Source organism: Tribolium castaneum, chromosome 10 (assembly GCF_031307605.1).
Source record: "Tribolium castaneum strain GA2 chromosome 10, icTriCast1.1, whole genome shotgun sequence".
Taxonomy (NCBI): domain Eukaryota; kingdom Metazoa; phylum Arthropoda; class Insecta; order Coleoptera; family Tenebrionidae; genus Tribolium; species Tribolium castaneum.
The window spans coordinates 1210376-1233113 of NC_087403.1; the positions used below are offsets into that span (position 1 = coordinate 1210376).

The 22738-nt window shown below is 36.7% G+C and overlaps 5 protein-coding genes and 1 long non-coding RNA gene across 13 annotated transcripts in view; 2 read left to right on the top strand and 4 right to left on the bottom strand.

Annotated features, from left to right (window-relative positions):
* Nucleotides 1-2880: 2880 nt before the first annotated feature.
* LOC135267281 (uncharacterized) lies at nucleotides 2881-3429 on the bottom strand. The gene is made up of 2 exons (XR_010335687.1): nucleotides 3313-3429; nucleotides 2881-3106 (listed from the first exon to the last, which is right to left on the bottom strand). It is a non-coding gene; the product is annotated as an uncharacterized LOC135267281 (long non-coding RNA).
* On the top strand, nucleotides 3136-7546 carry LOC656645 (dual specificity protein phosphatase CDC14A). 4 transcript variants are annotated; one of them, XR_511353.3, is made up of 9 exons: nucleotides 3321-3471; nucleotides 3737-3819; nucleotides 3864-4336; nucleotides 4881-5199; nucleotides 5246-5384; nucleotides 5427-5708; nucleotides 5758-5886; nucleotides 6040-6111; nucleotides 6652-6785. XR_511353.3 is itself a non-coding variant. In XM_008192744.3 (8 exons), exons 2-8 carry the CDS (start codon nucleotides 3744-3746, stop codon nucleotides 7010-7012), a joined length of 1779 nt encoding a protein of 592 aa, XP_008190966.1. In that variant the 5' UTR covers nucleotides 3136-3314; nucleotides 3737-3743; the 3' UTR covers nucleotides 7013-7546. The 4 variants fall into 4 exon arrangements, 3 of the variants coding, with proteins under 3 accessions (XP_008190966.1, XP_008190961.1, XP_968252.2); XM_008192744.3 differs by lacking the exons at nucleotides 3321-3471; nucleotides 6040-6111 and adding an exon at nucleotides 3136-3314 and having other exon boundaries at nucleotides 6652-7546; XM_008192739.2 differs by lacking the exon at nucleotides 6040-6111 and having other exon boundaries at nucleotides 6652-7546.
* A 70-nt stretch (nucleotides 7547-7616) lies between these two features.
* On the bottom strand, nucleotides 7617-10147 carry LOC656562 (uncharacterized protein). Of its 3 annotated transcripts, XM_015984404.2 has the most exons (8): nucleotides 9983-10147; nucleotides 9682-9931; nucleotides 9516-9637; nucleotides 9124-9468; nucleotides 8845-8980; nucleotides 8669-8795; nucleotides 8436-8516; nucleotides 7617-7877 (listed from the first exon to the last, which is right to left on the bottom strand). In XM_015984404.2, exons 2-8 carry the CDS (start codon nucleotides 9815-9817, stop codon nucleotides 7775-7777), a joined length of 1050 nt encoding a protein of 349 aa, XP_015839890.1. In that variant the 5' UTR covers nucleotides 9818-9931; nucleotides 9983-10147; the 3' UTR covers nucleotides 7617-7774. The 3 variants fall into 3 exon arrangements, with proteins under 3 accessions (XP_015839890.1, XP_968180.1, XP_008190952.1); XM_963087.4 differs by lacking the exon at nucleotides 8436-8516 and having other exon boundaries at nucleotides 9983-10146; XM_008192730.3 differs by lacking the exons at nucleotides 7617-7877; nucleotides 8436-8516 and adding an exon at nucleotides 8000-8137 and having other exon boundaries at nucleotides 9983-10146.
* Nucleotides 10148-10892: 745 nt separating this feature from the next.
* LOC656480 (uncharacterized protein) lies at nucleotides 10893-15653 on the top strand. The gene is made up of 7 exons (XM_963009.4): nucleotides 10893-11276; nucleotides 11324-11555; nucleotides 11841-12080; nucleotides 12126-12770; nucleotides 12816-12965; nucleotides 13016-13182; nucleotides 13251-15653. Exons 1-7 carry the CDS (start codon nucleotides 11097-11099, stop codon nucleotides 15192-15194), a joined length of 3558 nt encoding a protein of 1185 aa, XP_968102.1. The 5' UTR covers nucleotides 10893-11096; the 3' UTR covers nucleotides 15195-15653.
* A 26-nt stretch (nucleotides 15654-15679) lies between these two features.
* CycG (Cyclin G) lies at nucleotides 15680-17567 on the bottom strand. Its single transcript, XM_962933.5, has 5 exons — nucleotides 17410-17567; nucleotides 16981-17359; nucleotides 16592-16870; nucleotides 16340-16543; nucleotides 15680-16290 (listed from the first exon to the last, which is right to left on the bottom strand). The coding sequence occupies exons 2-5, from the start codon at nucleotides 17239-17241 to the stop codon at nucleotides 16108-16110; spliced, it is 927 nt and encodes a 308-aa protein (XP_968026.1). The 5' UTR covers nucleotides 17242-17359; nucleotides 17410-17567; the 3' UTR covers nucleotides 15680-16107.
* Nucleotides 17568-18500: 933 nt separating this feature from the next.
* The window catches only part of LOC656314 (very low-density lipoprotein receptor), a 37875-nt gene continuing 33637 nt past the window's right edge, over nucleotides 18501-22738 (bottom strand). For 2 of the 3 annotated variants that reach the window (XM_015984397.2, XM_015984398.2), the window contains 7 exons: nucleotides 22171-22422; nucleotides 21241-22115; nucleotides 20820-21018; nucleotides 20674-20745; nucleotides 20416-20528; nucleotides 20209-20364; nucleotides 18501-19288 (listed from right to left, as the gene is read on the bottom strand). In XM_015984397.2, the coding sequence (XP_015839883.1) occupies nucleotides 19241-19288; nucleotides 20209-20364; nucleotides 20416-20528; nucleotides 20674-20745; nucleotides 20820-21018; nucleotides 21241-22115; nucleotides 22171-22422 (1715 nt within the window). In that variant the 3' untranslated portion in view covers nucleotides 18501-19240. The remainder of the gene's footprint in view (nucleotides 19289-20208; nucleotides 20365-20415; nucleotides 20529-20673; nucleotides 20746-20819; nucleotides 21019-21240; nucleotides 22116-22170; nucleotides 22423-22738) is intronic. The other variant, XM_015984399.2, reaches the window with a different exon arrangement.

Sequence of the window (22738 nt, forward strand, 5' to 3'; positions counted from 1 at the left end):
GAAATTATTGGTTTGTGAAATAAATAAATACGACACAGCAATAAAATACACCTACCTTCATATCGCTTCCACGTTGGCTACCGTTTGTAGCATTAAAAAAAAAATAATAAAAATGAAACCAAAAAAATGTTTATTTGCATTAAATTTTGAGCAGCCACTTTCATTCATTGAAATTAAAGACAAAATTACGTGGCAATAAATTATTTGAGTGTTTTATTTTATTTATAGTTACTGTATTTAAAATGTGTCACTCAAAATATCACTTTTCAACACCGCATTTAAAGATTTTAATTGCATTTAAGTTTTATGAAATTATTGGTTTGTGAAATAAATAAATACGACACAGCAATAAAATACACCTACCTTCATATCGCTTTCACGTTGGCTACCGTTTGTAGCATTAAAAAAAATAATAATAAAAATGAAACCAAAAAAATGTTTATTTGCATTAAATTTTGAGCAGCCACTTTCATTCATTGAAATTAAAGACAAAATTACGTGGCAATAAATTATTTGAGTGTTTTATTTTATTTATAGTTACTGTATTTAAAATGTGTCACTCAAAATATCACTTTTCAACACCGCATTTAAAGATTTTAATTGCATTTAAGTTTTATGAAATTATTGGTTTGTGAAATAAATAAATACGACACAGCAATAAAATACACCTACCTTCATATCGCTTCCACGTTGGCTACCGTTTGTAGCATTAAAAAAAATAATAATAAAAATGAAACCAAAAAAATGTTTATTTGCATTAAATTTTGAGCAGCCACTTTCATTCATTGAAATTAAAGACAAAATTACGTGGCAATAAATTATTTGAGTGTTTTATTTTATTTATAGTTACTGTATTTAAAATGTGTCACTCAAAATATCACTTTTCAACACCGCATTTAAAGATTTTAATTGCATTTAAGTTTTATGAAATTATTGGTTTGTGAAATAAATAAATACGACACAGCAATAAAATACACCTACCTTCATATCGCTTCCACGTTGGCTACCGTTTGTAGCATTAAAAAAAATAATAATAAAAATGAAACCAAAAAAATGTTTATTTGCATTAAATTTTGAGCAGCCACTTTCATTCATTGAAATTAAAGACAAAATTACGTGGCAATTAATTATTTGAGTGGTTTATTTTATTTATAGTTACTGTATTTAAAATGCGTCACTCAAAATGTCACTTTCAACACCGCATTTAAAGATTTTAATTGCAATTAAGTTTTATGAAATTATTGGTTTGTGAAATAAATAAATACGACACAGCAATAAAATACACCTACCTTCATATCGCTTCCACGTTGGCTACCGTTTGTAGCATTAAAAAAAATAATAATAAAAATGAAACCAAAAAAATGTTTATTTGCATTAAATTTTGAGCAGCCACTTTCATTCATTGAAATTAAAGACAAAATTACGTGGCAATTAATTATTTGAGTGGTTTATTTTATTTATAGTTACTGTATTTAAAATGCGTCACTCAAAATGTCACTTTCAACACCGCATTTAAAGATTTTAATTGCAATTAAGTTTTATGAAATTATTGGTTTGTGAAATGAATAAATACGACACAGCAATAAAATACACCTACCTTCATATCGCTTCCACGTTGGCTACCGTTTGTAGCATTAAAAAAATAATAATAAAAATGAAACCAAAAAAATGTTTATTTGCATTAAATTTTGAGCAGCCACTTTCATTCATTGAAATTAAAGACAAAATTACGTGGCAATAAATTATTCGAGTGTTTTATTTTATTTATAGTTACTGTATTTAAAATGTGTCACTCAAAATATCACTTTTCAACACCGCATTTAAAGATTTTAATTGCATTTAAATTTTATGAAATTATTGGTTTGTGAAATAAATAAATACGACACAGCAATAAAATACACCTACCTTCATATCGCTTCCACGTTGGCTACCGTTTGTAGCATTAAAAAAAATAATAATAAAAATGAAACCAAAAAAATGTTTATTTGCATTAAATTTTGAGCAAGCCACTTTCATTCATTGAAATTAAAGACAAAATTATTACGTGGCAATAAATTATTTGAGTGTTTGATAATAATTTTATTTACTGTATTTAAAATGTGTCACTCAAACGCGATCACTAGCCACCGAATTGAAAATTTAAACCGGAAAATTTAGATTTGCTTGAACACACGTCCGTTCGCGACAACGGCAAGTAACAAACTGAATAAATTGAACGAAACCGCACAATACACAATAATTTAAATAAACCGACTCACCTCGCTTCGCCTCGCCTCCCGCTCCCGCTCCCGATCTGACCCGTACCACTGCTCGCTGTCGACTGAACCGCCCTCGCCGCCTGCGCCGCACACCTAACCTCGGATGTGACGTCATCACACGTCTAAAACAGGTCATAACCAGAAACATTCACTGTCCAAATCCGTCAAATTTAGAAACATTCATACACAGAATTATTCAAAATAGAACAGTATTGATCTAGAAAAATTAATTATGACAAATGTATTTGTCTATAAACGTCTAAAATTATAAAAGTTTCGCATGCAGTTAATGGCAAAATAAAAATGCACTTTTATATTTAAACAGTAACTGGCAATGTGAAATTTTAGTGCGAAAATTAGTGGTAGAGCTCGGAAACTCTGTAAACGACCACGATAGGCGGAGCCAATGCGTACTTCATCGAGTGAGGAGATCGAGCAGTGGCGTAGCAAAAAACTATTCTATGATCAAGAAGGGTTTGAGATTCATAATTTGTAGTAGTTAAAATTTCCTCTATTCAATAATTGCAAGATGAAATAGTAAAAATCATATCTAATGCTAATACACGTTGATTTCCTAGAAATACAAAGCAGAGAGGTCGAATAAATAAAAATACACAATGAGTAAAGAGTAAAAACGCGTTTATTGCAAAAAATGTTTCTACTGGTATCTTTACTATAACTGGTAATATTGAAATGTTAAACTTTAAGACGAATTCCCTACACATGTAAGTACACGCCACGCCACTGTTTTCTGCCAACACCCCTAATTTAAAGATTGGACTCGTCCGAGACGAGTTTTCGTCTCTGCGCACTCCTACCACCGTGGACGATCTGTCATTTCGCGGACTCTACAAATAAATGTTAAACTGGTTACATACCCGTAAATTAAAGTTTAGTGATTATCATTTTCCCCCAAATACATTTTTTCTTAACAAACAAATTGTTTATCGAAATTGCGGACCAGACAGCCCATGGGGTTGACCAAATAAGTTAGTTTTGGTCAAAATTGGGCAATTTTGTCGCGAAAATGCGCGAGAATTTGTGAAAATCATACCGGTTGGTGCCCCTGATGTCGTTGATGTCGCCATTTTATTGATAAGTTTCTTGGATTAGATTTGGTGGTTGTTGTGTTATTAAACAAAAAATGTAAACGTTTTTTAAGCCAGTTTTTGCTTGAAAACAAAGTGAATTTGGCGACGTACCAACGAAATTGGTACGTTTTGTTTCAACTTCATTTCAGGCATTCGTAACGGAACTCTCACTACGATTTGAATTTATTTTTGTTTACTTTTTTTCGGTTGAAAATAACCAACAGCAAATAACCCCCAAGTTCAATTAACATAACAGATCTTGCACTTATTTCCTTGTTTTCCCCTGTTTGTCCGCCCACATTAGAAAAAAATTACACCTACTGGCGTGTGTGGGCTTCAAATAAAGCAATGTTTGTAAGCACACTCCTAATTAGCGGCATTTTAAAGATCACATATGAAGAGGAAGAGGGCAACTAAGAAAATGGAAGACTTTTCCAACGTTCTGGTCAACACTGGCGAATTCATACCAGGTAAGCTGGAAACTTGATAACTCACAGGTTAACATCGATTTTAGGACGACTTTATTTCGTCACACTTAACACTAACGTGGCCCCGAAATCCACCTCAACCGTTCACTATTTCGCCGTGGACACGGAGAAGTGCTACGACAGCTTCTACAATGACTTTGGCCCCCTAAACCTAGCGATTCTGTTTCACTACTGCGGGAAATTGGACCGGAAACTGTCGAATGGCACTCTCCAGAATAAGAAAATCGTTCACTACACGGGCCTTGATGAGCAAAACCGCGTCAACGCCGCGTTTCTCATAGGGGCCTATGCTGTTATTAAGCTGGATTACGACCCAGAACAGGCCTACAAGGTGCTCACAAGGGGGGCCCAACAAAGCTATATCGAATTCAGAGACGCCTCGATTGGAGAGCCCTACACCCTCTCCCTGCTTGACTGCCTCAAGGCCGTCAAAAAGGCCCTCGACTGCGGCTTCTTCGACTTTGAGAACTTCGATTTTTTCGAATATGAACACTACGAGGTACGTGCTTAATTTCCTAACTTATAATTTATAATCATCGACACAACGTTATTACAATTATTGTGCGGTAAAAGTCGAAGGTACAATTTTTTTTTTGAGTTTTCAACTCGGGAATAGCGCAATCTAGTGATGATCACATACGGGGGTGTCCCAGAAAGTTGGACCTTTAAATAATCGAAAAATAAACATTTTTTTTACAAAGACCATATATACTACCTCCCTGCATCACCTAAAATTATTTTTAAATATACAGGCTTCAGAAATGACCTACAATACAGTTTTGTTTTTTTTTTTAATGGAACACCTTAAATTTTATTGCATTTTTGTAAATAACTTTTAATACTGGTGATTTTGATCTAAACGTCTTATGTTAAGGAAAAGTGATAAATAAATAGAAATTATATTCGAGAAGATTACCAATTTTCAACCAGACAATGTTTTGTATTTTTTGCAGACGATATTTGTTAAGGTTATCTAAGCAAGGATAAAAAATAATAAAACCACAATTTTCACCTAAGTAAATAACTATTTCATTCCGTTCCAGAGGGTGGAAAACGGCGATTTGAACTGGATCGTTCCGGAGAAGTTCATCGCGTTCTGTGGGCCCCACCACAAGTCGATCATTGACAAGGGATACCCCATCCATTCCCCCGAGACATACTTCGCGTATTTCCGCAGACACAACGTCACAACCGTCATACGCCTAAACAAAAAGGCTTACGATTCGAATCGCTTCGTGCAGGCGGGTTTTGACCACAAAGACTTGTTTTTTATAGACGGGGGAATCCCCAATGACCGAATTTTGAATAAATTTATTTCGATTTGTGAGAACGCAAAAGGTGTGATAGCCGTTCATTGCAAAGGTAAGTGGCGCCAACGCAAAAACGTGGTCTAATTCACTGTGATTAGCGGGACTTGGACGCACTGGAACGTTAATTGCGTGTTATATTATGAAGCATTACAAATTCACGGCGCAAGAGGCCATCGCCTGGATCAGGATTTGTCGGCCTGGGTCCATAATAGCCCACCAGCAAACTTGGTTGCTAGAGTAAGTCGGGAAAATTTTAGAAATTGGTAATTTTTTGTGCAGAAAACAGGAACAATTGTGGGCTGCGGGCGACGAATACCGACAACAAATGAAAATGACGCGGCCTATAAAACACGAGGTGGGGATTTACGGCCTACGCTCGATAAATAACAACAAAACCAAGTCGAATGATAACGTGACGGGGATCATGAAAAAGGTTGATTCCATGGAAATCAGCGATGATAAAGACTTTGAGTCTGAAGAAAATAAAATAACGCAAGGGGACCGACTGAACGAAATCAAGGCGCAAAGGGCCAAAGGCAAGCCGCCCCTTCTATCAAATTTGTGAGTTTTGTTCCACGACTCGATCATTTATTTATCAATTTTTCCGAAGGACCGAACGTAAAGCGTTCCGCTCAAAAGTAATCGTAAACACTCCAACCACATCTCCCGTCCGAGTGGGGAGAATAATGACAAACACAAGCAAGAGCACAACTTCGACTACTAGAGTTCTAACAAAAAGGTTTGTTTAGGGTCATTCTAGCTTTCTCCAGTGTTATCATCACTATCACAAACTAGCATGACTTTTCTCCCCAATGCATGATCTAATCACAACGGGAAAATATTGATACACTAATAACCAAAATTTCGATTTTAAACCATCTTTTCCCTCCAGCCATATTAAGTAAAAGGGGTGGAAACGTGAAAATTGGCCGAAGCTGAACCAGATTTCCAAATTTCCGAACGAGTAAGTTGGACCAAAAACCGAAAATCGAGTGGAGTAAGATTTTGGCATGTCACCTCCCATACTATTAATAATCACCCAGTATTGGAAATTTGACTACAAATCCCGAAATTGCAAACGCTAATTCCGCACTAAAAACTTCAGTTTTTCATTTCAACACTCGTTTGAACCGTTTTTCTCGCGCTAAATCTACAGTCGAATTTTGATAAGTCGCAAAAAACATTTAAGTATCGTTTGTCTTTTTGATAACCTGAACTGTTTGGCTAGCAACTCCTAGTTGAGTTATTGAAGTTCGACTGTAAAAATTTGTAAGTTTTGGCGGAATTACTTTTGGGCGGTTGTTCAGGCTTGCGGTGGGTGTAGTGAGTAAAATCGGCTATCAATAAGTTCCTGTGTGTGTTCAGTGGTGTGGATTGTGTAATTTGATCTGATTTTGGCGTAGATTAGCGGTAGTTTTATGTAGCGCATGCTTACAGTGCACGGAGAGCTTTTTAAATATCGTAGATCGAATAATTGCAATCCGCGTTGTGGTTTTGTTAACAGAAACGAGTTGAACGAAAGTCAGTCGTCGCGTCGTTGCAGCCAACGAAAAGTCAACGCTTCGCTTATAACCCTCGGAAAAAATAAAGTACCGGAGGCGAAATCGTTGCCGAAGAAAAAAGAAAATTTAAGTTGGTTGATTAAAAATGGCGCACATGAAACTAACGTTGCTAAGTGCAGTTCTGATAATAAAGTTGAAAATACGGTAAAACGCTGTAAAAGAACGCTTGCCTTGGAGAAAGATAAAGCAAGTCCACGTTCGGTTAAAGTGTTGCGGAGGTCGCATGGACAGACGTCGAAAGACACTAAAAAGTCGGATGGGAAATTACATTTGCCATCGGTCAAAATCAATAAAACGATTTAACTTTTTCGTTTGTGTACATAACATTAAACTGTTGAAAGTTCAAAGTTTAATTGTAAACACTTTGTTTCTAAATATTCACACAAACACTCAGTGTTAGTACTTAAAATGCTATAAGTGTGGCTAGACTAGTAATGCCAGTATTATTTTTTGTACAAGGTTTTACGAAATTCTCAGCTTTAATCTCTTCAAACCTGGACTGAGTGTTTCTTTTGTTTACAAAAACTGTACATAGATGTTGAAATACTTTAAATAAATGTCTATTTTAAGTTAAATTTTGGACTGTTAATAAATATAAATATTGTTTATAATTAGCAGTACACGTTTTTATATAACTCACTAAACTATTCGTTTCGTTATTAATACGTTTCTTTATTATAGAAACCAACACGAATGTATGCTTTAATTGCCATGTTAGTGTCTAGGTTTTCACTGTTACAATTTCAACTTTTTTTTGTAATGAAATTGTAAATTCATCTTTGTAATCATTGTTCAGTATTTTTTGAATCAGTTTTGTCAATAAATGTTTCATTGCCATGCCTTGTTTCTCTACCCTTAAAGAAAAAACGGAAATTTAGAAAATTAGTTTATTGAGTAAAAAACGAAATAACTGGGATAAACCAGTCAAACTATATTTTGAACGAAAAACATCGTTAAAACATAACACAGGAACAATGTTAGTGCTTTGGCGTTAAAGTAACTGTAAGCACAATTTACGTGGAACTATGCATATTATAAAAAATCGAGAAGTTTTCTTAACATTGACTATGAAGCATAATAGTTTGCTTCTTCATCTAAGTTATGATTAAGAAGCCCTTCTCTGTCTTCGTCCATATGCCTTTGAGGGAACGTAACCCCGTCGCCCAAACTAAACAACAGAACAACAATTACATTTAAATCTAAGTAACAAACGGATCAAAGCTGCAACTAATCTAGGCTCCGGGAATGGTTAATGAAATGTTCTGTTACCAATAATAATAAAAACGAAACTAAATTATAAAAACGTTTATTACAAAAGAAAAAACTAAATGGTTGTTAACAACATATAAGTACAATTTCTGTCGAATTAATTATGTAACTATGTGTCCGTGGTTGAGCTTGCTTGTCTCTGAATCAACCTCTCGACTGCTGTTTAACAAAATTCAATTTTCATGTTAAAACAAAAGCTATCACAAAAAGCCTCATGCACAAACTACAATTAGCCAGAATTAGCGAAAGGTTAGTCGTACCAACACCTCGTAATTTAATGTTTTGTGTGTAATCAATAAAACTGGGTAAAACAGACTGAATTTATTAAAAAAAATACATGAGTGATGGAGTTAGTAAAAAATAACAACAAATTAATTAACTGAAAAAAATCAGGTGTCAGGCATCAAACTAATAACACTTGCTTTAGCTAGCGTTAGCTAATATTTATACGTCTAACCTGTTCTGTGTGTTCTCCATGGACTGATAAGAATTCGCCTGATGACGTGAGTTTAGCGGGAATTCAATACCGTCACCCAAACTACAAAAACAAAAGACTTAAAAACCAAACTCAAATTTCAATCCCCGTAACGGTGTTGGTCACACACGAATTAAACGTTTTTATATTTTAGTTAATAGAAAACAAAAAATAAAACGTGGGCCAGTGTTAATGTCAGTGCAATGATTACGTACCTAGTCTTAATCGGAATAAACCAAGTCCGAGGATTATCACCGAAAACCTCCTGGAAATTGTTATACCGTCCCAGATTAAAACCCCTCTTATCCGGACCGCTTCGGAAAATCGGCGGACGAAATGCTTCTACGGTTTTTACCACTCTAGTGCCACAATAACCAAACGAACGACTTACCGAGAGTTGTTCGATTCTCACTAACCAGGTAACAGTGGTAACAAAACAACGAGACCAGACTTACTCCAAACATGATCGCCACGAAGAACAGAAACAGAATGTGAAACCGCCCGTTCCCTTTCCCCTCCAGCGTGCCCTAAAACCCACAAATCACCATTGCCCACTGCGAAAGTTTCCATAAAGATTGCAAAAATATTATATAAATATTATTTAAATGTGTTAAGCACCCCCTGTGTTTTAAATAAGACGCTGAATAATACTCCCCTCGGCTGCACCTACCCTCCAAAACTCGATGAAATAGGGGAGAGACGTCAAGGCGACGTACACGCAATAGAACAGCGCGTAGCCCAAGAACAACAAGAAAAACTTATAATTTGTGAAACAAACACAATTGTTGATCCAGGGACAGTGATGGTCCATTTTGAGGACGCACTCGCCACAAACGGAGCAATGGTGAGCCCTGTCGGGCTTAATGACCCTACACTTGTCGCAAAAGCGGGGAAAATGTTGGACGTTTACGTTGGTGTTCGGCAAATGCCGCGAGACATTTTCCAAAATTTGGCGTTGCGCTTCCGCCGATTCGGTCACTGTGAGTGTGTGAAAGTCAGCGTCGTCGATTTTGTACTAAAAGCAAGTGTTAGACGAGCCGCCACTGGGATTCACTCACTCACTTTGATCGGCACGCGCCCGATTTCCGTGAAAATCGTCTGCCAGTAAGACCAGCACAGCATTATAAAAAATATATGGTAGAATACTAGGAAAATCACTTGTTTTGGGGTTGATTCGACAATCGCTAAAACAGGAATTAGCAACACAGCACAGCCGCTGGACTAGTACCTAGACAAAGCTGGACAACGTAGGCATAGTAGGACCACGCGATTATGCAAACTATGAATAAGACTGGTGTCCACTTGAGGGCCTTGATGCACCAGAAGCATGGTCCCCTGTTGTTAATTGTTGTGGGGCCTGCCATTTTCCCTAAACCTAGTTTTGATTTGTTTCAATTACGTTGAGGCATTTCAAAGGCTAATGAGATCGCACGGACACCTCCAGGCATCACAAAGGGGCGGGGCTCTAGGCAACTAACCTAAAAATACGACCGCCACTATTGTGACTCTATTACGACAAGCGCACTCACGAGTCATTCCCAACTCACTTCATTCACATAGTTCTTTGGAATTTCATTAATTAAACCACACACCTAACGCACACATCAACAATTTTTTATTTGCTATTTAGGAAAATGTCACCAAAATGGAGGTGCCATCTACCTCCAAAAAAAACCCTAGCCACGCAACTCAAAATTAATGGAAATATATTAAACGGTTAAATCAACTGATACAGGCTGCGTCCTATTATTACAAAACTCATAAACAACAAAAAAATATTTTTTTGCGATTGTCTTCGGTCCGGTCAATTTTTATATCGGTGAAGATCGCATCAAAAATGGTGCTGGACCATGAATATTACAGTCGACCAGATAATCGCTGCGCGATTATCTCATTTCACACCGGGAAAATTATCAAAATAATCGGAAATTCTTATAAAAACATCAATAAGCTGTTACGCTGACTTGCATATCACATTTATAGAACATCTCCTGACCAGTCTAATGTGTTTCTATTACAAATTAAAACTTAAAACTGTATTTAATTTCTGCATTTTTTATTCTCATATTCAAGAAATGCAAACCCCGTTATATCCTGCCATTTTCTTTATTTTTGCAGGAGATTAAGCCCTTCGATAGGGCCTTCGACTGTAAAAAAATCATGTTCGGACAAACACCCCTTGGGACCTTAATGAATTTTTAAAGATTCTTTTTGGTGCTATGTTCACCAATATCCACGTAACAACTATGCGGCGCAAAAAACAAAACGCATAATCCGATTTTCTAACAGCTACAGTTTTCAAAATATTTTTTCGGCAAAAAAACCCACTGATCTATTTTAATACAACGTAATGTAACAAAATTATAGTGATTTATTTTTAGTTAGAATAAATTATTGATGGCACCAGATTTGATCTTATGAGACTTCGAGATTCGTGAACAACATCCGAACATCGCCGTCATTTTGTTTGTTTACTGTTTAGAGGTTTAATTCTATCTGCCTAAAAAATGGGTAGATAATAAGAAAATTCACAGTAAAACCAGTAATAATTCACTAAAATGGGATGAGGTTGAAAGTTCGGTAGCTCCAGCATGAATTAGGGTGTCCTCTTTGGCTAAATTCACTATATAACCCTTATCAATAATGAGTAGTGTTAGTGAATATAATAGTGCGTTTAAAAGTTTAGCTTTAGTTTTGTTAATTATACCAATCTGTGTCTTTACAAGCGAATTAAATGATGTGTGGATGCGAAATGTTTCGAAAGAATTGGGTGAAGACTTGGGTATAATAAAAAACGAGGAATTGGGGATTAGTTACATCAAGGTGAGATGAATTCCTTATCTAATTGGTGTAAACCTTTTCTCTTTCAGAAATTGTACAAAACGTTTAATTACACCTCGGCTATCATTGATGCCAACAAGACGGTAAACGAAATTGTTTATAAACTAGAGAGGAAAATAGACGACATTTTTTCCGCGCTACTGACCACTAAAGCGGCAATTCAGAATTTGCAAATGCTGAATTACACACTCAAAATACGCTCTACTCTCCTCCCATGTATCAAAAATCAAACGGATAAGAGTGAAGAAGCAATAATATCATGTGAGTTTTTGCAATTTCTCAAATTTAAAAATAGTTACTACGTTGAAAAACCATGTTTGCATTATCCACCCACGCTGCGTTAGCACTTAATTAATTTGGTAAAGACTACGAGTTGAAAGCGTGTCAAATGAATGGCCGGGTAATCACTTGATAATTTTTTTCCAAGTCCAACGCATTCATAGAAATCGTTTTTTGTTACCAAAAAACATTCACGTTTATCCATTCATTCACAAATCGCTTCATTGATGTCTCGGGACGTACAATCAATGACACGGCAAATTTTAGTGTTGGACAAGATTAAAACCCATGTGATTACAAAGAATGACACCAAACAGCAGTATTTTATTTCAACGTCTGATCTCCAGTGCCATTATTCGCCTTTTATTAATTGCGAGAGAATTGACCACATGTTGTTGTGGAAAAATTTCATGTCTCGAAACAATTATGCTTCCAAAAACATTGTCCTGTTGCTGGACCATGGGGGCTCGCTCAACAAGCGCCACTTTGCCATAGTTTTATCAATTGGTAAGTCGCCAAAAAGTGGGAATTTGTCGTTAACGGAATTTATAGCCAAACAAATTGTTGAAAATTTGGACGAAGACGATAAAATCGCCATACTTGCCATATCAAACGACTGGTCATCTCCGCTCTTAAATGAGGAGTGTCCGGTGACAAACCAAGTTCCTTCAGTTGTTGACGACGTTCCGAACTTTACTCACGTTACCGCCAGTAGGAAGAAGTTATTGTACAATTTTATCGACGGCATGCACAAAGGGAGCGGTGCCACAAACCACTCGTTGGGTCTCCAGAAAGCTTTAAAAGTAATCGAGAACAGCCAGATACAAAACGAAACTGTGATGATTCTGTACATAAGCCGGGGTTTACTGTCGTCGTTGACGGAGGCCAAAGCCGTGCTTGAGACAATAGTGGAGGCTTCGCAAAATATCTCCTGTCCGTTTGTTATCAACACGTGTGCCGTTATTGACGATAGTAGACCCACTATTTACGAAACGCAATTCCTCGAAGACATTGCGTTACAAAATTACCAAAAGTATAACATCTCGCATCCCGGGAACGTATTCAGAGGGATTATGGTGCCGATTAATTCGACGGAAACGGTGGGCTTTGCCTTGGCTCGCTTTTACATGGACTATAATCAAAACTATAACTTGCAAAAACTGATTTCGCTTCCAACGTGGGATGAAAGATCGAACGGTAATACTAACACTACCATTCTAGTTCCTAATTTTTTACTTCAAGACTTGACAATCTCCTTTTCGTTGGGGTACTTACACAACAGTAATTTTGGGTTGTTGGGCCTTGATGTTTATTTTGCCAGTTGGGCCAGAGAACTTATTTATTTCAGCAATTCGCACAAAAACTACTACGCTTTTTTGACCGATATGGCAGGTAATAATGTATTTACCCGCCTGTCCATTGTTTCATTTTTTCTTTACCAGGACGGGTTATCTTACATCCGAAATTCGCATCAGTTATGTCAGTAAAACGGCAATTACAGTACGTCGATATATCATATTTCGAAAACGTTGCATATCCACATATTGTTAAAAAGAGACTTTTGAACGAACGTGAAGGGTTTCAATTAACTACTCAGTTTGGATCACCTGTAAGTCCTCAGTCTTGTGCAGGTTCTTCCGTCTTCTATATACAGGGTATATAGAAAGTTTGTTTTAGGTCAAATGGACTTGGAAGCGAGTGGGTGATTGGTTTATCGTGTGCATAGTCACACACGAGTCACCAACACCTCTCAAGCCTCACCACATCACGTGGCCTTTTAATACGTCGGACGACTACAGTATTAGACTTGTGTACCGACATTTATTGCCGTCTGAATCAAATTTATGTCGCCATTTCAACCAAGCTGCAACTCTGGACGCTGGTTCCCTCTACTTGAGTTCGTCGTGCTTCCAATCCGAAAAAAAGACAATCGAGGAGGACCTCCATATAACAAAAAACAATACTCAGCAATTGGAAGATTTGGGCTTGAAGCCTGAAATCAAGGACGAAGTGGCAGCTCTTGCTTATATTTTGAGTTTTTTGCGCAGCCAACACTTGTCTAGCTTCAAATCGAAGTATATAGTTCGCCGGTATGTGGCCTCCTACAGCGGCGTACTTCAAATGTTTCCGGGCAGTATCCTCGATCAAGGTCTAGATCCGACGAAGCGAGCCTGGTTTGTGCAAGCTGTTGAGCACAAGTCGAAGATTATTATGATTCCGCCGTATTTGGACGAAGGCGGCGCTGGTTATATTGTGACAATTGCCTACGCCACCTCGGATGTGGTTGTGGCACTTGATGTTAGTTACGGATTTGTGTTCCGCACACTTTTGAAACGTATGCCCTTTTGTTTGGCCACAAATGTCACTTGTTTTCTGATGGATGATCGGGGGTACTTGATTTATCATCCGAATTTGATAAATCCGAACGAGCACGGGCCGGTTGAGAAGCAACATATTGTGCATAAAGAATCACTGGTTGCTAATGATATTTTGAGCCATAAATATTTCATTAAGAAGGTGCTATGTAACAGTTACGGGAGTGGCACCGTCCAGAGGTACTACAAGCTAAATACTAGTTACAGCGATGTTTTGGTTAGTTCGGTCCAGGGAGAGCATTGCGTCAGTTACCACATAGCTGCGATACGAAATAGCAACGTTTTCGTTGGGATGGTTAACGCGACTTGTAACGTCGTGGTTACATTCTGTCCGTGTAGTATCGTGGACCGGTTATGTCTGAACTGCAACCGCATGGAACAAAAAGAATGTGAATGTCCGTGCGAGTGTCCGTTAGAACAGCTCAAATGTACGGACTATAACCACAGTAACAATCCGGTTTGTAACTGGTTTCCGGAGCACGTGACTCTCAAAGCTCGCTTTGTTGAGGATGCCACAAGTGAGATGAAGTCATGCTTTCCGGCCAGTTGCAAGCGCGAGAAAACTCATTTGAGGTGTCTTGGAGTAACCGGTTGCGAATGGTGCAAGTATGATATTGATGGTAGTCCACTGGAGAGTCCGTTTTGCGCCTCCATGGCCACTTGTTTCAATGGAATCATCGGGTCTGTGACACCCTACAGGAACTCCCTCCACGAAATTGATCTTCCAGAAGAGTCCTTCAGTGTGCCCATAAGTGTCATAACTTTGTTCATATTCGGAGTCCTCCTCCTCCTTTGTATGTTCTACGTGTATCATCGCTCTCTGGCGCCGCAAGCCACCGAAAGATTGTACCTTTCGTCCACTCAGGAGAATCATTTACGAATGAGTGATCTTAATTTGAGTGATAATTACCACGCTATGGGCAACCATAGAGATAAGTTGCTTCACGAGGACAAGCCGGATCCGATTTCGCCATACTGTGTGTCGAGCAATTACAAGAGAACGACTTTGGCGGCGGATTCGGATCATGGCTACTCGACGATGACTCAACATGACGAGTCCGAGCATATGTCTTTGGCTCCGGTTGAGTTTGATTCGTTGGATGACGATTTGGGGTCGGACAGTGTTTCCACTCATATCAGTGTGCCAAATAAGGGACATGTCGAACCAGCGCAGTTCACATGTATTCCCAGAAACAAATGTATTGTGGTTCCAGTCACGGTCCACAGAAACATGGAAACGACGTAACAGTAGATAATAGCTTACTTAATAATGCCTGTGTATATTTCTGCACCAGTATATTTATTTCCGTAGTGTACTTAATTGTATATTTTGTAAAATTTATTTATTTTAACTGTAGTTTTACCCTTGTAGCTTAATTTGGTATCCATCCATCGTGCGCATATAAAGGACTTACAAATTTTTTACATTACTTAACCGCCACACGTCCATGTTTGTACAAAATTTGTTATATTTGGACTTTGCGATAAATTGTTTGAGACATTCTGTGCCTTAGCTCCGTTTCAATGTTTGTTTCCTTTGCCACTTTCGAGTAATTTGTCGGAAATGTCCCATTTTGACTGTTATTGAAAAAATTGTTACGGATTATTGTGCAATACAAACGTTCAATCGTAGCTATCCATTGCATAAAGTGTACCTGTTTTTAAGGTTTGTGTACTTTTTTAAAAATAAATTCTGTTCAATTGATTGTGGTTTTTTAATAAGAGTCAACGTAATTTTAAGATTTTATTGAGAATGTTATAATTGGCAAATTTACTGTCCGACAGAAATGGTAACGGCACGACTAGTATTATTAAATTTATTTTTGAATTCTACATAACACTTTTAAATAAAATGGCACAAACTAATTAAATGCATAGTTCACGCCTACTTCAAGGAAAACGTAAAGCTGTACTTAAGATATTAAGCTATGTACCTAGCCAACATCTTTAGCATTGACATTTATTATAAAATTATTAAATAAAAATTTAACTATAAAAAGAATTGGTTTACAGTTCCTAAACATGGAATCACACTTAAACGAAAGCAACATTTACAAACAAATAAATTACTGGGGTGTAAACAAAACCAATTCTCTCGTTTTTTGATTTTTTTCAAACGTTTTTGTTTTTTGTTGTTTTTTTTTTTCATATAAAGTGTTTCACTCTTCTGTGATAGTATTGAGCATAGAATAATAATTCTGACTAAACTTAGACAAGGCAAGTGTGGAGATAGAAAAGCGCCAAGTCAATTTCTGACAATGAGTTGTCTTCGTCCTCCTGTCGTACTCCTTCAAGACGTTTGTGATGTTTTCAAAACAAGTCTTGTAATCACTTGAGTTAATCTAAAAAAAATCAATAAAAAACACGGTCAATTTTGGGCAAACATCTTACGTTGCATAACGTCTGAAGTTCAATCATCACTGCCAAAATATAGAACATTTCCGTTGAGTAATAATTGGACTTTTTGGGATTTTCCTTCGACAAAAAGCGATCCATTTCGAAGTGGATAAACGCTAAAGCGAGGACTGATGGTTTAAAAGCTGCACACGACGAATCGCAAAGTAGTATTTCGAGTCTTGTACATAGTTGTTGCCACTAAAAATGACTCTACCTAACTGGAATTTAATCAGGGGAACAACAAACCTGCAACATCCTGTTAAGCAAGCCCTGGATTTTAAACTGTACGGCGATGTATTTGAAAATGTCCATGAAGACTTGCAATTGGTCTAAATGATTGCAGTTTGTTAGGCTTCCCAAGTTAAGTTTTTCGGTGATTATTGCACTCATACGTTCCATATCTTTGACAGAACATTTGCTTTGAGACAGCAGCACTAAGTGACTAGTATTGATCTTAAAGCCGTGATTTTGGGCCGCCAGGTTGAAGCAACTCACAGTCAAGCAGGGGAGAAATTTTTCCTGGACCTGGCGAATAAAAACAATAGAGATAATGATAATTTTATCTAGATGATGCAATATTAGAGTTTAATGAAACAAACAAAAACAATTTTGTTTTTGTATGAAAATAATCTTACTTTCATGCGCGCCAAAAAGTTGTCAAGGTAGTAGACAGCGGAAAAAAAGACGCCTTCAGGGGCATCAAACCAAACTTTGAGAAACCTCAAAACGTGCGCGGCACCATCCCTGGCAGACATTGTAACTTCCCAAGGCTTCCTCTCAGCGTAGTTGCAGATAAACTGACTCTCATTACTTAGGGCTTCTTCGAGTTTGAAGATGATGTTTTTGATACCAGCATCCGGCATAGGCCAGCTCCTCCCTTTGCTATGTTTGTCCATCTTACTGAATGTACCTTACTTGAGAATACTTCTTATGCAAGAATCTTCATAAATAATTGTACACCATTACTCAACTTTAACAAGTCTAAACCAGCAAAAGTAGAAGCAGGCCTAGAACCTGTACAAACATGTTAGACATCGGTTTTTCGACGGGATTTTACTACATACCCGGATGCTTGAAGAAATTCGCTTGAAATAACTGCTTTTACGCGTTTATTTCTAACTGCTCCAGCGATCCAATCTACACATTAACGTACAAAACACAAAATGCGAAATGAAAGATCAAAATGACGTCATAATAAAACCGTTGAGCAACACGATTCTAGAAATCCCGCAACACGAACTCGAACTCCGGTTGCTGCGAATTTTGGAAATTATGGAACCAAGCGATTTTTGCTTAAACTTTGTACTTTTTAGCCAAACAATCGACAAAAATAAACGTTTCTCAAGGCTAAAATTGTTTAAATCTTTTTGTTTTTAAGTTTCGCCATTTTTTTTCCTTTTTTTATAACCACATAATTTTTCACTAATTATTATTTTTTAATAAAAAAAAACTAATAATAAAACGTGTTTAAAAAACGCTTAGTATTTACACATTTTATTCACTCGGTATAAAATACGAAATTGGATTAACTTTTTAATGAAAAAACTTAATAAAAGAATTTTTGGGTTTTCCTTTTTTGGTACAAAAGCTCGAAGCACTTAAAGTGTTTGATCATTGCTGATTCATTATTGTCTTATTTTTTTTTTTAAAGACTAATTACTGATTAGTAATAACTGTCACTTTTAATAATTGATTTTTCTTGTGTAAATTACCTCAGGCCTTATTTAATAAAGGGATTTTTAGCAGAAGCAAAAAGTTAATATAAAGCTTGTTATTTTAAATAACACTTTGTACGGGAAAATAGAATCCTGTTATGTAAAGCACTAAAAACAAACAGTTTTTAGTTTTGATTAAATAAATTAATATTTAATTTAGGAATTTTAGGATCAAACGAATTTGAATTAGTCGTCACTTACTTTGCAATTCCAAAAGTCGCAATTTGCATTAATTATGTTTTGTAAACCGGCCTTTAGAATTTAAAATAAAAAACGAGAGTAAATTGGTGGTCAGACTGAGTTGTTTGGAAATTTTATCCTTAAAAAAAGTTTACAAAACAACAGCTGGAAAGTTTTCGATTTACTAGTTTAAATAACGGAATATTTATAAATGCCGCGTTTGGTTTTTTAAAGGGGAGGCGTACGGAATAAAAAACGCATTATCTTGTACATATATTTATTTAAATTTTAATAATTACACAAATAAAACAAAAAGTTAGGATGTGATAAATAATCTAGACAGTAAAAATGTAAATTCCTAGAAAATTGAAAAGGAATACAAACAATATAATCACAGAATTTTAGAGCTACATTAGTATATGTTTATGACTGAAATATACAACTTTTTACATTTTGATTTCTCGCAGTAAAATAGTTACAAGCTTAACATCGTAGTGTAATAAATAATTTAACAATACAAACATTTCTAAAAAATTTAATATATACAAACATGAGCAATGAAAATAGATAAATTAAAAATATCGAGGTACGAATTCGAAAAATAAACTTAACATTGGAGAAAACGTGACTATTAAAAATTACAATTGGCTTAGATTAATTGCTAATACGACTCTTTGGACAAATTAACCATACCTCTCGAATCTCACTCACTTTCATCCAAATCGTTAAAATCCCATTTTCCACTGAGATCACAAATAGTAAATTAGGAAATCAGTTTACGAAAAATTTTGACAAATTCCTCTGGACTTTCGCAATGAACTTAATTCAGTCTGTGGTTTGACACGAAACTGGAATTTTAACAACACACTAATAGTTAGTTCTTTTTACGATGGTACAATAAATACACATCTATACAAAAAGAAATGATGACTTTGTCAAATTAAATCTAAGTCTTTAATTTCACTGTAATTGAGCACTTTGAGTAAAAAAATTTCACTGTTTAAACATTGTCATTTTGGTTGTTGGCACCTGTTAGAGGCTGTTGAGCCTGGAACACAAAATAAACCATTAGAAAAACATTTTTACACCTCTAAAACTACAAAATAATGATGCGAACGACCAAAAACAAAACCTTGTCTGGGCGGAAAAAAATAACAAAACATGTTACGGTTTAGTTTAGTTATTGATTTTAAGTGATGTGTTTATTATATTCCTGCGTCAGACGAAGCTTCATTATTGGACTAGTCTCTACATTGTCTACTCTGCTGAACATAAAAGTAGAAAAATGAAGATACTCACCAAGTATCGAATTCATGACGCGTGAAACAAAACAAAAAATACTAACGATATCTGAATGATGCAATGGTTAGAAGTGACGCACAATTTTATATAAAGAAAGCATCTGCCTTGCGAGCAAATGATTTCTTTGAACAAGTACTTTCTATAATAAGAGTTACAACTAACGGACTGTTTTTATATGTTATATATACAACAATACAACAAGTTAAAGCACACATACATAAAGTTAACTACAAATGTTATAGAAGGTGTAGTAGTTAATTAACATAGCTTAAAATAAGCTATTTTATGTTGGCACAGCGTTTTTATCAATAAAGTTGATTACAAAAATATTAGTTTGCAATCCAATTAGAAGCTAATACTGATGGACAAGAATATATTACCTATTAGTAAAAATGTTATGCTATTAACACTTCAAGTCTTAAGTGCGTTAATCTTCACTTATTTTAACCTAGTCAGTAATTCACTTTGATTTGAGCATGCCTTTGTACGAAACTGTTTTTCTTGGCAAAAATAAATCAGAGATGCTGTCATTTCATTCAATGATTCAAAATAAACGTGAATGATTAAATTTTCATGCAACACATGAATACTGAATATGTTAAAAGTCATTTAATGGACTGATTATCTGGATGTTATATTATTGTAATCCAACGTGAGTGCCCTTACCTCTTCACCAACTGTACTTAAATACGGTCGGGATGGCGGATATTGGTTTTTCTCTAAGGAAAATTGATCTTCGGTTGTTTTACGATAAACAGGATTATCGAAATTCATAGACGTCATGTTACGTTTCACATATTTTCTATACAGGAAGTACACCACCTGACACCAAAAAACAATCAGATCAAAAATTACAACTCGGAAGTTACTTACAACACCGATTATGACTATCACGGCAAAAGATATTCCAATTACAATAACAGCAACAGCACCGTCATCGGAACTTTCAGGGACTACGTTAGTTGTGTGCGACTTGTTAGTTGTACCTAAAACGGAAACAATCATAGTAAAGCCTCAAAAAATCAAAACACTCAAAGAAAAGAAAGGAAAAAGAAGCCAAAAACAAAGAGTGATCAAACAAGCAAAAGTGCCGAAAAGACCATCACCAACAAACCAAACTTTTGTACTCACTTTCAGTCATATAATCTGACATTGATGAATAATCTGTATAAGTTATAGAATTTACGGTGGTCGTATATGTTTCTGTTAAATACAAAAATAAAATAAATAAAACAAATCAAATCAAAAATTAATACAGACAACAGAAATTAACTCACCGTCTTGAACGCAAGTCAATCCATCTTTCAACATCCTTAAGTTCTCGGGACATGCACAGGAAATACGCGGAGATTTCGCGTTTATTTGGGGCGCAGGCAAGCACAGGTGCGAACAATGCCCGTTCACCGCCTGGCAATGGTTCTCCCCATCGGGCTGGCGGTAAGGGTGGTAGACGTGGATGACCATCGGGTTCTGGATCTAACAGTAAAAGTATAATACGTGCGCAGGCTTATTTAAACAACTTGAAAAAGTTATAGAAAATTTTAGATACCTGTCTGAAATTAATATAAAAAAGGGCAATTTAAACCTTTTTTAATAAAATGTAGCATTTTTTCTTTAAAAAATTGGTTAGATTGAACAAAATAAACCGAAAAATGCAAGTTTGAAAGTCGAGTCGTGGTGGCTGCACCTAGAACTTACCATAGCAGTGGCTGTAACGGGTTGTACGTCGCTTCCGGTGAATTTGTTGGCTTTGAAAACGGCGGCTTTATCCCAGTCGGTCCAATAGACCCAATCTTCGAAGGTAGTGATCGAAAATGGATGTCTGAGAGAATCCGGCGAGAAGAGTATAAGTCTCCTGTTCCTTCCATTATAATCACAGGAGGAAATCACATTTAGCTTAGCATCGACCCAATAGACCCGTTTTTTGACTAAATCCAGAGTCAATCCATTGGGCCATTTAACGTCATATGTTACAATAGCCTGTCTGTGTGATCCGTCCATGCCCGATCTTTCAATTTTTGGGTCACTTCCCCAATCCGTCCAGAACATCCAGCCTTCCAAAGGGTTAAGTGCGAGCGCTCTGGGTTCTTCTAATTCGTCTTTGATTAAAACTTTGCGCATTTTCCCATCGAAATTCGCCAGTTCTATTGTGTTCTTCCCGGTATCTGTCCAATAGATGTGGTTGTAGATCCAGTCAACCGCGAGGCCGTCTGAAGTCGTTATGTCATTACTGATCACGACCGACCTCTCATTTCCTTCATCAATCGGAGCTTTGTATATCTTTTTGTCCGTGACGTCGCTCCAGAAGATCATTCCAGTCCGAAAGACAAAATCGAGCGCTGTGGCCGAATTCGTCTCATTCACAATACTGGTCATTTCGTGATGATCCAAAGAAATCTTCCGGATGTCCCTCCTCCGGGCGAAGAGCAGGGAGGCGTGCCCTTCGATTGCTTTGCACTTGGTAAGGTCGCGAGGGTCGCGCATGTACCCGCTCTGGCAATCGCACTTGAAGCCCCCTTTATCATTGATACAAATCTGCGAACAACTGCCCGGAATCTCGCACTCATTGATATCTGCGAATTTCAACCGGAACTCATTACACGGAACCTGCTCCTTGCCGCAACTTACCTTTACACGTCCTGTTATCAACCAGTTTGTAGCCATGGTTACAGTCGCAGTAAAACGACGATGGAGTGTCGACACAACGCTGGCTACAACCCCCATTATTTTCATTGCATTCATTAATCCCACATCGGCCAACTGGCTCGTCCTCGCCGTCAGGACAATGCTGACGCTTATCGCAAACTTGGGAGAGAGGTATGCAATTACCTCCGCCGCAATCGAACTCCGTCTTCGGGTCGCACTTCGGCGCCGGAGAGCCTGACAACAACACCTCCGTCAACAATCACCCACCGCTTTTCGCACAATTACCAAGTTATAATTATTTACCACGATTATTTTTTCCTAACAAACGAATCACTCGTTCAAAAACTGCGATACATAACTTTAGAGACTGTGTTTCCATCACTACCTACACACGAAACTATTGAATTATTTATTGCAGCGGAATAAAGATTAACGAAGAAATTAAAAAATAAATTATGTGTCTCACTGTAATTTTTTTCGGTAACTCAATATTATTAATTAATTAATATTGGACATAAGAAATGTAAAAAATATGAAATAATAATAAGCA

Bases quoted from the DNA above. Each gene is read 5' to 3' on its own strand.
- LOC656645 (XM_008192744.3), top strand. From the start codon at position 3,744: ATGAAGAGGAAGAGGGCAACTAAGAAAATGGAAGACTTTTCCAACGTT. The intron at 3,820-3,863 runs GTAAGCTGGAAA...CATCGATTTTAG, and splicing joins CACTGGCGAATTCATACCAG to GACGACTTTATTTCGTCACA. The intron at 5,385-5,426 runs GTAAGTCGGGAA...TTTTTTGTGCAG, and splicing joins CAGCAAACTTGGTTGCTAGA to AAAACAGGAACAATTGTGGG.
- LOC656562 (XM_015984404.2), bottom strand. From the start codon at position 9,817: ATGGCAGGCCCCACAACAATTAACAACAGGGGACCATGCTTCTGGTGC. The intron at 9,638-9,681 runs GTACTAGTCCAG...TTCCTGTTTTAG, and splicing joins CGTTGTCCAGCTTTGTCTAG to CGATTGTCGAATCAACCCCA. The intron at 8,796-8,844 runs GTAAGTCGTTCG...TAAAAACCGTAG, and splicing joins TGAGAATCGAACAACTCTCG to AAGCATTTCGTCCGCCGATT.
- LOC656480 (XM_963009.4), top strand. From the start codon at position 11,097: ATGAGTAGTGTTAGTGAATATAATAGTGCGTTTAAAAGTTTAGCTTTA. The intron at 12,966-13,015 runs GTAATAATGTAT...TTTCTTTACCAG, and splicing joins TTTTTTGACCGATATGGCAG to GACGGGTTATCTTACATCCG. The intron at 13,183-13,250 runs GTAAGTCCTCAG...AGTTTGTTTTAG, and splicing joins CTACTCAGTTTGGATCACCT to GTCAAATGGACTTGGAAGCG.
- CycG (XM_962933.5), bottom strand. From the start codon at position 17,241: ATGGACAAACATAGCAAAGGGAGGAGCTGGCCTATGCCGGATGCTGGT. The intron at 16,871-16,980 runs GTAAGATTATTT...TTTATTCGCCAG, and splicing joins ACTTTTTGGCGCGCATGAAA to GTCCAGGAAAAATTTCTCCC. The intron at 16,291-16,339 runs GTAAGATGTTTG...GATTTTTTTTAG, and splicing joins AACTTCAGACGTTATGCAAC to ATTAACTCAAGTGATTACAA.